The following is a 14,869-nucleotide window of genomic DNA, read 5'->3' on the forward strand; positions in this document are numbered from 1 at the left end:
AGTGATGGTCTCAGCTGGGCACAGTGGCTCACACCTGTAATCCCAGCAGTTTGGGAGGCCAAGGTGGGCAGATCACTTGAGGCCAGGAGTTAGAGACCAGCCTGGCCTACGTGGTGAAACCCTGTCTCTACTAAAAATACAAAAATTACAAAAGTTAGCTGGGTGTGGTGGGGGGTACCTGTGGTCCCATCTACTCGGATGTATGAGGCATGAGAATCGCTTGAACACAGGAGGTGGAGGTTGCAGTGAGCTGGGATTATGCCACTGCACTCCAGCCTGGGAGACAGAGCAAGGCCCTGTCTCAAAACAAACAAAAAAGTGACGGTCTAAAAACTGTCTCCAGAGCTTGCCCCAGGCTGCCATCATTTATTTCTCTCTAGTTGTGTTCCAGGAACTTATCACATCTCATTTAATCTTCACTGTAATCCAGTGTGTCATTAGGTTCACACCCATTTTACAGAGGAGAAAGACTGAGGCTCAGAATGATACAGACACCTGGGGTTAAAGCCTGGCTCCTCTTCAGTGGGACAGAGGAGCCACATACAAATCCAAGAGTAGAGGGATGGCATAATATATTATAATTTGCTTAAACTCCCTGGAGTATTCTCATCTGGAGATTGGAGATGATGCTGTCTATATATATTAAATGTCTGTTTTAAATAATATGTGTTCTTATGTGTTTAGCAATATATAAAACTCTTCTGGTCCCCAGACACAAGGAGGCAGGCCTCATCCCATCTATCATCCATCACCCAGGATGGGGGCACTCACGGAAAAGCACCATGAGGAAGCGGGTCTGGTTCAGCATCTGGGTCAGGCCAGCGGGCGTTAGCACTAGGAGATTGCGTTCCTCCAGGATGTGCACAGGCTTGGTTATGTGGATGCTGGAAACACCAGCGTTAACCTCTGGTGAGCTGTGGACAGCAGAGACACAAGCGGCCACCAGCATCAGAGGCATCCAGAGTAGGTCCATGGCTGCCCTGCAGGGGCCGGAGAAGGAACAGAGACCTTATCAATACAAGTGGTGGAGCCCTACGTCATCACCCCCACTTCCTTGTCCAGCCGGTCCATGTAGGGTGAGTGTGGCCTGAGCATTGCCTCCTGGCAATGCCTGCAGCTTGGCAGCAGCCCTGGAGAAGAAGCAAAGTATTAGGTCGACCTCAGGCCCAGTAGTGACTGTATGGGGGAAGCTTAAAGCAGCAAGAACCCACTGGGAGCAGCTGGATGCTGAAGCAAACGCAGACCACTCAAGCCCACTGACTTCCCAGCCACGAGGTGAGACTTGTGCAGACATAAGGTACCATTTCAGAGTCCTAGGGTGAGCCTCTGGATCTCAGAGATAGCTGGTTCAATCCCCCATCACAGCCCCCCAGGAATCCCCTTGCCTACAATGCCCCCGCTTCACCCTCCTCCAGCTCCTGCTTGAATGCCTCTGTGAAGGGAAGCTCACTACCTTGCAGTGTAACCTGTTTAATTTTTGAACAAATTTTATCCAGTGTAAATATTTAAAAAGTCGTAATTATAATACACACTTGTAAAAGTTTCAAGCAATACAATGCAAATGTCAAGAAGAAAGTAAAAATCTCTCCTATTCTCTCCCTGCTGAGAAAGTGACTCTTAGAAGTATGGAATGAATCCTTATAGATGTTGAAAATACCTATGTAAACATACTTTTCAATATATCTATATCTATCTATCTATATATATATATTTTTTTTGAGATGGAATTTTGTTCTTGTCGCCCAGGCTGGGGTGCAGTGGCACAGTCTCAGCTCACTGCGACCTCCACATCCTGGGTTCCAGAGGCTCACTCTAGTGATCCTCCCACCTCAGCCTCCCAAGTAGTTGAGATTACAGATGCCCACCACCACACCTGGCTAATTTTTGTATTTTTAGTAGAGATGGGGTTGGTTCCACCATGTTGGCCAGGCTGGTCTCGAACTCCTGATCTCAAGTGATCCGCCTGCCTCAGCCTCCTAAAGTGCTGGGATTACAGGCATGATCCACTGCACCCAGCCTGAATGTATATTTTTAAATACAAATGGAATCAGATGATACTTTTTTTTTTTTTTTTTTGCAGCTTGATTAGCTCTTTTTAACCCTGGATACACATGAAAATCCTCTGGGGAGCTTTTAGGAGAGTACTGACACTCAATCTCACTCCAGACCAATTAATTCAGAATTGCCCAGGATGGGGTCTGGATACCTACATGTTTCAAAAGCTCCCCAGATGATTCTTTTGTTTTATTTCAACTTCTATTTGGGAAATTTTGAACATGTACAAAAATAGAGAGATGGTACAATGTGCCCCCAAGGTACCTGTCACTCATCTTCACTTATTGTCATGACTGATGTTATTTTATTTATATTCTTGACTCTCTGTCCTGGATTATTTTGAATCCAGTTCCAGGAATCATGTCACTTCACCCATAAATATTTTATTATAAATATTTAAAAGATAAAGATTTTTCGAAACAACACAATAACCACAATACTATTATCATACTTAATGAAATGCACAACAATGTCATCATATCATCAAATATCTAGACAGTGTGCGAATTACCCTGATGGCCTCATAAATTTTAACTCTGTTTAAATCAGGACCCAAATGAAATCCATGAATTGTCATTGATTGTTTTGTCTCCTAACCCTCTCCCAGGTAAATCTATCATTCAGTTTGTAGCTTGAGAAGCACATGGTCAAATGAAACCAACAAAGGGCAAGTGGAGAAAAGGAAGAAAGGCACCTGGTTTTCTGGACAGCTGAATGATACAGACCATTTAAATCTGTGTCTTGGCCAAAGGGCTCATTACTGTCAGCCCAGCCTTGAGTCCCTGATGATCTCAAGGTCTCAGGATTCACCAGGTGTCATGCCACTTGTCAGCCTGGACTGAGTCTGGTACAGCATGATGACTATTAGGTAGAACCCTTGTTCTTAGAAATAATTTACTTGCTTGTTTATTTGTTCATTGATTCACTTACTTGTGAGAGAAATGGCTGCCTAAGAATTCTTTGCCCAGCTGGAGACGTCAAAGTACTAGAGAGTTAGTTTTTATTCTACAGAAAATCACTTGAATAACCCCTTCTTTGTGATATAAATGTAAGATAGGGAGGGTCACCCAGAACCATCCTAGGCCTAACAGTCCCTTCAAACCTTCCAAACCTCCTCGGTGCCCAGAATCCCTTGCCTGGCAGGAGGGGGCCAGATCTGCAAAAGCCTCAAGGGGACTTCAGAGCAGAAACCTTGAAATTCAAGGTTGTGAGACCCTCTCTGAGGGGTCTGGATGGCACTTGCTGGAGGACAGAGGAGACTGAGCCAGTGACCTTGAGTCAGCTGGACACCTTCAGGGTACAGAGCTGAACCATGGGCCTAGCTCAGCCACTGTGGAGGGCTCAGCATCTGAGCAAAAGCCAGGCGGGAGAGGCTACAGTGGGCCCGCCCTCACGCCCTCACCTCCCAGGCCTTTGAGAGTGTTTGCCCTGGGTTCCTGATCAAGGAAGGGGCAGTGGGAGGTGTCAGGTTTCCTGCTAACCTGGGCGGGCTGGATCATAAGCCTCAAATGTTTCCAGTGATTCAGGTCCAACAGGATGGAGATCAAGCCCCACCGGCTGGCGAGGAGAGCCCTCCATAGTCGGTCAGACTCTGGCCACCAGGCTTCCCTTTGGCTCCACGGAGCCAGCCACAGCTCCTCTTTACTCACTCGCTCACTCATTCATTCATCAAATATTTTTGAAGTCTTAAAACATGTTAAGTACCATTCTAGGTGCTAGGGATACAAACAATATTCCTTGCATCTTAGTAGAGGGAAACGCAGTGAGATAAATAGATGCAATCAATGGTGTGTCAGATGATGGTAATGCAAAGGAGAAAAGGTAGATAAGAGAAGATTCAAAAGGGATGGAGTCAGGGAGGAGTGTTGATCTTTTCTTTTCTTCTCTTCTCTTCTCTTCTCTTTTCTTTTCTTTTGAGACAGGGTCTTGCTCTGTCACTCAGGCTGCAATGCAGTGGCGCAATCTCAGCTCTCTGCAACCTGCGCCTCCCTGGTTCAAAGGATTCTCCTGCCTCAGCCTCTGGAGTAGCTGGGATTATAGGCGCATGCCACCATGCCCAGCTAATTTTTGTATTTTTAGTAGAGACAGGGTTTCGCCATGTTGGCCAGGCTGGTCTGGAACTCCTGACCTCAGGTGATCTGCCCACCTCGGCCTCCCAAAGTGCTGGGATGACAGGCATGAGCCACTGCACCTGGCTGATATTTTAATATAGGGTGACCATGGGAAAGCTTCATTTAGAAGTTGACATTTGACTAAGGGAGGCAAAGAAGTGAACTAATGTATTTGCATTTCTGGGAGTGTGGGAGAAATAGTCTCTCTCTGCCCTGCTCCTGTTTTTTCTCGCAATCTGTCCCCACAATACCTGGCTCAGCTCTGCAGCATCCCAGGGCTCCCCTGAGACTGTAGCACCCACCCTGTCCAGCCCTGGGACTGTGCTCTCAGCCATCCTGCCTGCAGCCTGCCCTGATCTGCCCCTTTATTCTCTCAGCCTTGGCCCTTGGTTCTGCTGGCCCCTGCCTTTCTAGCTTGACACCACTGTGGCTCCGCTGTGTCTCCCAGCCCAATCTTCCCAGCCTCACAAAGTCCAAGCTCAGCTCCAACATCAGCTCCCTACAGAGGAGAGTGGCTGTGATGGGAAACTTTTATTAATGAGAATAGCCAAAATTGAGGGGCTGGTCACCAGCCATATTGTGCTGAGTGTCAACTGTGTGCATTCCCTCCACCAGTATGCTGTGGAGAGACCCTGTGTCCCAGCCACCATGGTTTCCCCCCAAGAGGGTGCGGTAACCTCCTCACTGATCCTGCTTCTGCTTCTACTCTTTGTGCTTCACCTCAACCCATTCCCCACGCAACAATCAGACATTTCCTTTATTTTTATTTTTATTGTTTGAGACAGAGTTTTGTGCTCGTTGCCCAGGCTGGAGTGCAATTACATGATCTTGGTTCTCTGCAACCTCCGCCTCCTGGGTTTAAGCGATTCTCCTGCTTCAGCCTCCCTAGTAGCTGGGATTACAGGCGCCCACCACCGTGCCCAGCTAATTTTTGTATTTTTAGTAGAAACGGGATTTCACCATGTTGGCCAGGCTGGTCTTGAACTCCTGACCTCAGGTGATCCACCTGCCTGGGCCTCCCAAAGTGCTGAGATTACAGGCGTGAGCCACCACGCCCAGCAGAGATTTCCTTTCGACACAGGAATTCCATCACACCACTCTGCCTATCAAAGGGTGCTCACTTTTATATATTGTGCAAAAAAAGCTTCTGCCTCTTTTTTCTTTTACAATCCTTTCACAAAACCGCACACCAGCCAAAGTGTTCTCTGTGGTCTACCAGGCCCCACTGGCTCTGGATCCATCTGACCTTATCGCCCTCCTCTCTCTTTCTCCTCCTGCACTCTGGGGAGCCACACTGGCCTCTTCCCTTTCCCAAGCACACCCTACCTGGGGCCTTTGCCTCTCTCTGGGGCACCCTTCCCTCACATCATCAGCCTTTTCTGGTTCTCTGGGTCCTGGCTCAAATCCACGCTCATCATCAGAAGGGTCTTCCTGGGCCGCTCTGTCTCACCCCATCTCAGCTTTCAGCACTCTCTGCCATAACACCATTGTTTGCGTCATATTTGGTATTATTATTTCTGAGTGTACTTTGTCGTTGTTGTCCTTTTGAACTTTTTAATGTAAATGCCGTTGTTCACAGCTGTTTTCTCCCCTCCAGAAGAGTGCCTGTACCAGATTTGGAGCTCAATGAATGTTTGTTGAATAAGTGAATGAATGAATGTCCTAATTTAACTCTTACAGCAAACCTCAATTGGTTCATTTCAGTGGTTCTCATCCATGACTATGCTGAGAGTCTTTGGAGAGTTTAATAAAAAATACTGATGTTCAAACCCAAACCCAGTAGGTTCTAATTTAATTGGTCTGGGGTTGGGTGAGTCTGGGCATTATTATTATTATTTTAAAGTCCTCAAGTTGATCCTAATCTGTAGCCATCTATACCAAAACCCACACTTAAAACTTAAACTGGTGACACCTGGCAGAGAGAAGCCTCCCAAGGCAGGGCCCGTCAGTCAGATTTCCCATTTTCACTGAAGCTCATACCTGCAGGAAGCCAAGGCCACTCCCCGGGTTACTGGGGCCAAGCTGGGGCTGGGCTGGGGGTGGGGCCACAAACTCTGTGGCCCTTAAGAAGGGAGGTTGTAGCCTGAAGAGGAGGCTCCTGGCTTCTCCTTGTGATCAGGGCAGGACCCGCAGACGACTGGGCATTCTAAAGAAATCCACAGGCAGAAATGAAGTCCCTTCCTGGGCACACAGAGGCCACAGCAGCCTCAGCAGCAAAGTTCTGAGTTCTGGGGTTCTAGAGGACCAGGGGTGACCCTGGAGAAGAATGGGCCATTGTTGAGTAAGAGGGGGCCCTGCCTGGTAGCCCTTGCTGAGATCGCTTGAAGGGCCAGAAACAAAACTCAGTGTGGGGTGCTGGGTATGGCCCAGGAGGGCTCTGAACTCAGTGCCTATAGATTGGAATTTGAATCCCAGCTCTGTCTTGAACAGCTGTATGGCCTTGAGAATGTCATTTACTCTTTCTGAGGTTCAGTTTCCATGCCTGTAACATGGCATCTAACTCATAGGGGTGTTGTAAGCAAAGTAAATTTTGTGGAATTTAGAAGATAATTAATGATATGAAGAAAAATAAAACCTGGAAGGATGATGAGGAACGCCTGAGAGGGGGATAGGATAAAATAAGATGATTTACGCAAAAATGAGCAGCTCAGTACCTAGAAGGCAGGAGCCCCCTCACCCATCACCACCCTGGCCTCATCTCCTAGGGGAGAAAGATCTCCACTCACCCTGCTGCAGCCACACTGGTGTCCCTGCAAGTCCTCCGATACAACGTCAGGGCCTTTACACTTGTGGTTTCCCCTGCTAGGGAGGCTCTTCACCCAGGTGGACTCAGGGTTCACCCTCTTAGCTCTTTCCAGTCTTTGCCCAAGTGTCACTTCCACAGTTGGGCCTTTCCTGGCCACTTTGTTTAAACTTGTAAATGCCCCATCCCCCTCTCAGGCGTTCCTCATCATCCGTCCAGGCTTTATTTTCCTTTATAGCATTAATTATCTTCTAAACTCCACATAATTTACTTTGCTTACCTGGTGATAGGTGCCCAATAAATATTTGTTGAATGAATAAAGAAAAGGCTGTTGATATTATTAGCATCGTTATTACTATCAGAGTTTGCAGCCTTTGGTTATCTGCTGCCCAACTCTTATTAAATACTGATGGAGATGACTAACATTCATTTCACTAAATTTTAACATCTGTGGGTTTTAGTCCTAGCACTTTGCTCTTCTCTTTCTTTTCTTTTTCTTTGAGACAGTGTAGTGGCGCGATCTTCACTCACTGTAGCCTTCACCTCCAGGGTTCAAGCGATTCTCCTGCCTCTGCCTCCTGAGTAGCTGAGACTAAAGGCATGCGCCACCACGTCTGGCTAATTTTTGTATTTTTAGTAGAGACGGGGTTTCACCACTTTGGCCAGGTTGGTCTCAAACTCCTGACCTCAAATGATCTGCCCGCCTCGGCCTCCCAAAGTGCTGGGATTACAGGGATGAGCCACCGCACGCGGCCCCACTCTTCTCTTCCCATACTTAACTTCTATACTTTTGTTGGCTTGTTTAAATGCATGAGTTCAAATATACCCCTTTATAAGTTACTCCCTCATTTACTCCCCAGGATTTGATCAATTGATTACATTTACTATTAAGATCGTTTTCCATCTGCCAATTAGAAAAACTCTTTTTGGTTGAACCACACTCACTGAATACCTGAATGTCTTAATTTCAACTCATCATGTCCCTTTCAACTCTTCTTGCCAATTATTCCTTTTCTGGATGCTGTGTTTGCAAATAATTCCTGGGATGTGTTTGACTCTTTTTTCTCCCAGGCCCAAATCAACAATCTACTCTGGCATATATTATTTTGACATCTGTCACGCTTGTCAACTGTTAATCACAAACTAAAACACTTGGGTTATTATCCCAAATGTCCTTCATTCATTTTGCTTCACTCTTGCACACAGTTAGTTGTTTCTTGACATAACATAGGCACTTTTATGATGATACTCATTTACCGATAAAGCTGCTGCTGCTTTTTTTTTTTTTTTTTTTTTTTTTTTTGACAGAGTCTCGCTCTCTTGCCCAGGCTAGGGTGCAGTGGTGCAATCTTGGCTCACTGCAACCTCCGCCTCCTGAGTTCAGGTAATTCTCCTGCCTCAGCCTCCCAAGTAACTCAGATTACAGGCATGCACCACCACGGCCGGCTAATTTTTGTATTTTCAGTAGAGACGAGGTTTCACCATTTTGGCCAAACTGGTCTCAAACTCCTGACCTCAGGTGATCCACCCACCTTGGCCTCCCAAAGTGCTAGGATTACAGGCGTGAGCCACTGTGCCCAGCTTAAAGCTTTTTTATAAAATAACATTAATTTCTTTCTGATTAGAAGAGAACAGGATTTAATTTCTAAAACATAGAACATACAGAAAAAATGAGTTAATTAAAATCATACATCATCTTACTTAGAGAAACATTCATATTTTATTATGTATGGGATTAATATATACTTTTTAAAAATAAAATTATGATTATATTGTCTATAAAATGTATCCAGTTCTTTCATTGAACATTTATGAAACATTTGTCATGTCTTATGATTATATATTCTTCTAAAAAGTACTGATGGAGAGTAGTGATACTGAGATTAGACTGCCGGAAAAATAATGTCCAACAGTCCGTCCACCCCTCTGAGGGTAGAGATTGTATCTTTACATCTGGCTGCAGATTCAGAGATGAGGTTGTGTCCTGGGTCGCAGTAGAGGACTGAATGCTGAGCGAGTGGACACTGAGGGCTCAGAAGATGGTTCCCTGTGGCCAAGCTTGATGGCAAGGGAGAGGAGCTGCCTGTGTGGAAATGGGCCAAACTGGCCAGGCCAGGAAATGAGACAGAGTCACGGGGGAACAACATACAGTGATGGATAAAAATCCAGGGTGATGTTTGAATCACTGCAAATATAGGCAGTTAATGGCTCAGCATCCTCTCTGTAGGACACTCATAACCCTGTCATTTGCAACAACACGGATGGAACTGGAAGTCATTACATTAAGGGAAGTAAGCCAGGCATAGAAAGCAAACATTGTGTGTTCTCACTTACCTGTGGGAGCTAAACGGGAAAACAAATGAACTCATGGAGACAGTAGAAGGACGGTTACCAGAGGCTGGAAAGCGTTGCAGGGAGTTGGAGGAGAAGTGGAGATGGTTAATGGGTACAAAAAAGTAGTTAAGAATGAATGAATAAGGCCTAGTATTTGCTAGCACAATAGGATGACTATCGTCAAAAATAATGTAACCATACACTTAAAGTAACTACAAGAGTATAATTGGATTGTTTGTAACACAAAGGATAAATGTTTGAGGTGATGGATACCCCATTTACCCTGATGTGATTCTAACGCATCGCATGCCTGTATCAAAATATCTCATGCAACCCATAAACGTATATACCTACTATGTACCCACAAAAATTAAAAATAATTTAAAAAGAACTTCAGAGAACAAACAACAAAAAGACCGGTATGGCTGCAGCAGAGTGAGACAGGAGGTTTGAGGAGAAAGGCTTGCAGGAATTCCTGTGGGGCCCTGTAGGCAATTGCCAGGACTTTTTTTTTTTTTTTTTTTTTTGAGAGGGAGTCTGACTCTCTCCCAGGCTGGAGTGCAGTGGCGCCATCTCGGCTCACTGCAACCTCTGCCTCCCAGGTTCATGCCATTCTCCTGCCTCAACCTCCCCAGTAGCTGGGACTACATGCCCCTGCCAGAGTAGCTGAGACTACAGGCACCCACCAGAGTAGCTGGGACTATAGGGGCCACCATGCCTGGCTAATTTTTGTATTTTTACTAGAGACGGGGTTTCGCTGTGTTAGGCAGGATGGTCTCAATCTTCAGACCTCGTTGATCCACCCTCCTCGGCCTCCCAAAGTGCTGGGATTACAGGCGTGAGACATCCCACCCGGCAATTGTCAGGACTTTGGCTTGGACTGTGAGTGAGATAGGGAGCTGTAGGTAGCTTTTTCAGAAAACCACCTTTGGGCCAGGTACAGTGGCTCACACCTATAATCCTAGCACTTTGGGAGGCCAAAGCAGGCAGATCACCTAAGGTCAGGAATTTGAGACCAACCTGGCCAACATGTTGAAACCCCATCTCTACCAAAAAATGCAAAAATTAGCCAGGCGTGGTGGTGCGTGCCTATAGTCCCAGCTACTCGGGAGGCTGAGGTAAGAGGATCGCTTGAACCTGTGAGGCGGAGGTTGCAGTGAGTCAAGATTGTGCCACTGCACTCCAGCCTGGGCAATGGAGAAAGAGCCTGTCTCAAAAAACAAACAAACAAAAAAACAAAAAAACCCGAAAAACTTCTTTTGGCAGTGTGCAATTATTATTACTATTTTTTTGTAGTAAATTTACAGAGTTGTGCAGTCATGACCACAATCCAAATTTAGAACAATTCTATGACTTCAAAGGGATACCTTAGAGCCATTCCTTGGAATCACTCCTCTATTCTCTCTGTATCTACTGGAGGGTTCGAAGCAGAAAAGAAACAAAGTCTGCCATATTATTATCACTATTGCACCTTTTCTGTTAAAACATCATAATCTTCCTGTTGCTTTTTCTGATTAGATGGCGACCTGAATTTTTAGGGAATACATCCACCAGTTTGGGTGCACCCACCAGGCACGACAGTTGAGGTGTGATCTTCCAGCCACTCTGAGTACTGAGAAAACTTGGCAGGGGGCCACTGTCACTGGCTCAACGCACCCTGACCAATTGAAGCCACTGTGTCAGCTGCCGGGTTCTGGCTCCGCCCACTCTTGGCTGCATTTGGGGCTGAAGTTCTCTGTGGGAGGCTGTTTTCTGAGGGAGCCGAGTGTTTACAGGCACTCAGGCCTGCTCCGCTCAGCTGAAGCAGAAAACAGAGACCTTCTGCAGTGCTTTCGTTCAAGAGGAAGGTAATTTGGAAGAAATTTTTCAGACGAAGGTGTCAGCTGCCTCTGAGGCCTTTGCTGATTAAACCAAGAAGTGACATCTGAAATGGTGTCGGGGAATGGGAAGGAGGCCTGGGGATTCTAAATTATCAGCTGTTTAGGTGCCTGAGGAATTCAGGGGTGGGAGACTGAGGAAAAGGACTCGGGCAGAGTTCAGTTCAGGGGAGGTGAGGGGCAGGAGAGGTGAGGGGCAGGAGAGGTGGGTCAGAGAAAGGAAGTCTCTGAGGCTGCAGGCCTAGGCCTGGTGGCCACTGCAGAGGCTGGGGCCTATGTTTTTCCAGGAAGTGAAACCTGAAAGTCACTTTTCCCCTTTAAGACTCACTTTCTTTATCTGTAAATGGAGAAAATAACATTTACAGCATAGAGTTGTTACAAAGATTTAATGAGAAATAATGCCTCTAAGCACTTTTAAAATGCTTGGTACACAGTAGGCCTTCGATAGACTGAAGCTGTTACAGTTTTTCTCGTTGTGCCACGTTATTATTGTTGGTTGTTATGATCATATTTTGTTATTATTATTACTAAGTGGAATTTAGTGCAAGGAAACTGAAACGGAGATCACATGCAGCTCCCGGGCCAGTGCCTCTCAAACTTTAAGGTGCATATGACTCATCTGAAGATCCTGTTAACTTGCAGATTCTAATTCTACATATGTAGGGTGGGGTCTCATCTGCTGGTCCCAAGATCACACTTTGAGTAGAAAGACACTAAAACTGGGCTGGGCACAGTGGCTCACATCTGTAATCCCAGCACTTGGGAGGCAGAGTTAGGAGGATCACTTGAGGCCAGGGGTTCAAGCCCTGCCTGGGCAACATAGTGAGATCCTGTTTCTACAAAAAAACCAAGTTAGCTACACATGGTGGCTAGTGCCTATAGTCCCAGCTACTAGGAAGCCTGGGGTGGAAGGACTGCTTGAGTTGGAGGCTGCAGTGAGCTATGATGGCACCACTGTACTCTAGTCTGGGCAACAGAGTGAGACTCTGTCTCAAAAACAACAATAATTAAAATTGTAAAAATAATAAAATTAAATAAAAAAATTAAAAAGACACTAAAAGCACATCATGCCATACAGCAGCCACTTGCGGCTTTTGAGCGCTTGAAGTGTAGCTAGTCCAAATTGACATGTGTTTGTAAGGGTAAAATCTATTTCAGATTGTGAGGACTTAGTACCAAAAAAACAAAAAATAATTAAAAGTATGTAAAATATCTCTTTAACAATTTATTCTTCTATTGACTATGCATTGAAATGGTCATACTTTGGCTCTATCTGGTTAAATAAAATGGATTATTATAATAAATCTCACCTGTTTCTACTTTTCTTAATGGAAGTACTAGAACACTGTAAATTGCACAGGTGGCTCACATTCTATTTCTATTGGACGGTGCTGCCCTAGAGCTGTCCTCAGCTTTGCAAGGTCAGTTCAGGATTGGCCAAAAGCTTTTTGAGGGATTCCCTTTGAAGTATTGAGCCTTGAGAAGTGGGCTCTGAGTTCTGACCTCAGACCCAGAGACCCACAAGTCAGTGAGAGGTCAAAAGGACGGACCTCAGGGTCAGAGGAGAGAAATGACCATCACACAGCAGAACTGAGACTGAAGGTGGAGAGTTTGTTCTACAAGTCAGTAGGGACCACAGTCACCATCAGCATTGACCACAGGTTTCTCCTAACCTCCATGTTGTCCCCAAAGCCCAGAATTTATGACACTGCCCTCTTTCCTCTCTTTGGTGACAGACAGGAGGCGACGGCATGAGACCATGGCTGAGACACCTAGTCCTCCAGGCACTGAGAAACTCCAGGGCATTCTGTGGGTCTCGCGGGCAGCCAGCACATCTACCTGTTCCTCAGAAGATCGTGGCCACCTGGGAAGCCATCAGCCTGGGAAGGCAGCCGGTGCCTGAGTACTTCAACTTTGCCCATGACGTGCTGGATGTGTGGAGTCGGCTGGAAGAGGTGAAGCCTGTTCTATCCTAGAGTCCATCTGGGGCATCTGAGGCTGCCCTCACGTACCACAATGAGACTCAAGGCTCCAAGACATGTTGATGAGGAAATTTGGACCTGGGAATTTTGCTAGTTCTAAAATGTAAACTGTTGGCATTTGAGACTTAGGAAAAAAATTCTGAGTCAGAATTAAGTTTGTGATAATTTATTACAGCAGAAATAGATGGGATTATTCAAAACCAATACAGATTTTGGCACCAAGAGTAGTAATGAGAGCTGTAATAAATACCAAAGGATGTGAAAGTAGGTTTGGAATTAGGTGATGGGTAGAGGCTGGAAGAATTTTGAGGAGCACAGAAAAAATCCTAGATTGCCTTGAGCAGACTGTTAGTAGAAATGCAGATGTTAATGATTTTGCTAGTGTGACCTCACAAAGAAAGGAGGAGTATGATAGATGAGACTTGTATTGTTTTAAAGAATCATGAACCATGAACAGACTGTTAGTAGAAATATGAACATTAAAGGCACAGATGATAAAAACTCAGAAGGAAATGAAAAATGTAATATCAGAAACCAAAGGAAAGTGGATCCTTATTATAAAGTGGCAGAAATTTTGGATGAATGGCGTCCTAGAGCTGTATGGATAGAATAACTTATAAGGGATAAGCTCGGATATTTAGCTAAGGAGATTTCCCAGCCAAGTGTTAAAGATGTGGCCTGATTTCTTCTTGCTGGTTATATTACAATGCTAAAGGAAAGAAATAGATAGAGGAAAGAATTGTTAAGCAAAAATAGAGCCAGAACCTGGTGGTTTGAACAATTCTCAGCCTTCCTATATTATAAAAGACATTAAAGTTAGGATATTCAGTGTCAGAAAAGTATGCTGCAAAGGGGAAATCCAAGAGTGTGGTTGGACAATCTTTTGCTAGCAATCTGAGTATCAAAAAGTCACAGAGAGCTTTTTGAAGAGATTAGACAAAGTTCCTCAGTTCCTTCAGCCATGGAGGCAGAAACCAGCAATAGAGATGGGATTCTCTGGAAAAGATCTGTGGAGGAGCCACTTCCCTAATGGGGTGAGTCACTGAGACATACACGAGAGAACCACTAGTTTCTTGAGAATGTTTTATCAGCAGAAACACTGCCATCTTGTACTGGACAGAGAGAGGAAAATATAAAAGAAGGCTGTTGGACTCCCCAAATTCTGCAGGCAGGAAACAGGTGGTTAAATCTACTTAGCTGCAAACATGTGTTACCCTTCTTGTAAAAGAAAAGATGATTTAGGGCAGAGTTGTTAATCAAGAATGTGGAATTGGGAGCCCAGAGGGTGGAGCTGAGCAACTAGAAAGCAAAGCCACAACCACAGAGGATTAAGGGCTTTGAAACATAATAGAGTTTTCTCAGTTGGATTCAGAGTTGCTTGGGATTGGTGACTCATTGTTTTCCTTTTATTTTAATTCATTGTTTGAATGGATATGTCTGTGACTATTACGGTATCCCTACTTCATCATTGTATTTTAAGAGCAGATAACTTAATACTCAATACTCGAGTAAGGAGCAATAAAAAATGAAGTTAAGAAACGATTTCATTTACTAGTAGCATCAAAAAGAATGAAATACATATAAATAAATTTAACCAAAGAAGTATAAGGCTTGTACATGGAAAATGACAAAACCTTACTGAAATAAACTGGAAAAGACGTAAACAAATAAAAATACACCCCATGCTCATGGATTAAAAGAATTAATATTGTTAAGATGAAAATACACCCCAAATTGAGCTGCACATTTAATGCAAACTTTATCAAA

General features: G+C 44.9%; 2 protein-coding genes across 4 annotated transcripts in view; one reads left to right on the forward strand and one right to left on the reverse strand.

The window, feature by feature from the left end:
* Positions 1-6,389, reverse strand: part of PDILT (protein disulfide isomerase like, testis expressed) — a 45,286-nt gene extending 38,897 nt beyond the window's left edge. The window contains exons 1-2 of the mRNA XM_032155919.2: positions 6,147-6,389; positions 772-980 (exon numbers count right to left, since the gene is read on the reverse strand). Coding sequence (XP_032011810.1) covers positions 772-973 — 202 coding nt within the window. The 5' untranslated portion in view covers positions 974-980; positions 6,147-6,389. The remainder of the gene's footprint in view (positions 1-771; positions 981-6,146) is intronic.
* Positions 6,390-10,958: 4,569 nt separating this feature from the next.
* Positions 10,959-14,869, forward strand: part of LOC116471103 (acyl-coenzyme A synthetase ACSM5, mitochondrial) — a 29,249-nt gene continuing 25,338 nt past the window's right edge. For 2 of the 3 annotated variants that reach the window (XM_032157040.2, XM_032157039.2), the window contains exons 1-2: positions 10,959-11,090; positions 12,857-13,075. In XM_032157040.2, coding sequence (XP_032012931.1) covers positions 12,872-13,075 — 204 coding nt within the window. In that variant the 5' untranslated portion in view covers positions 10,959-11,090; positions 12,857-12,871. The remainder of the gene's footprint in view (positions 11,091-12,856; positions 13,076-14,869) is intronic. The other variant, XM_032157041.2, reaches the window with a different exon arrangement.

Source organism: Hylobates moloch, unplaced genomic scaffold (assembly GCF_009828535.3).
Source record: "Hylobates moloch isolate HMO894 unplaced genomic scaffold, HMol_V3 SCAFFOLD_6, whole genome shotgun sequence".
Lineage (NCBI taxonomy): Eukaryota > Metazoa > Chordata > Mammalia > Primates > Hylobatidae > Hylobates > Hylobates moloch.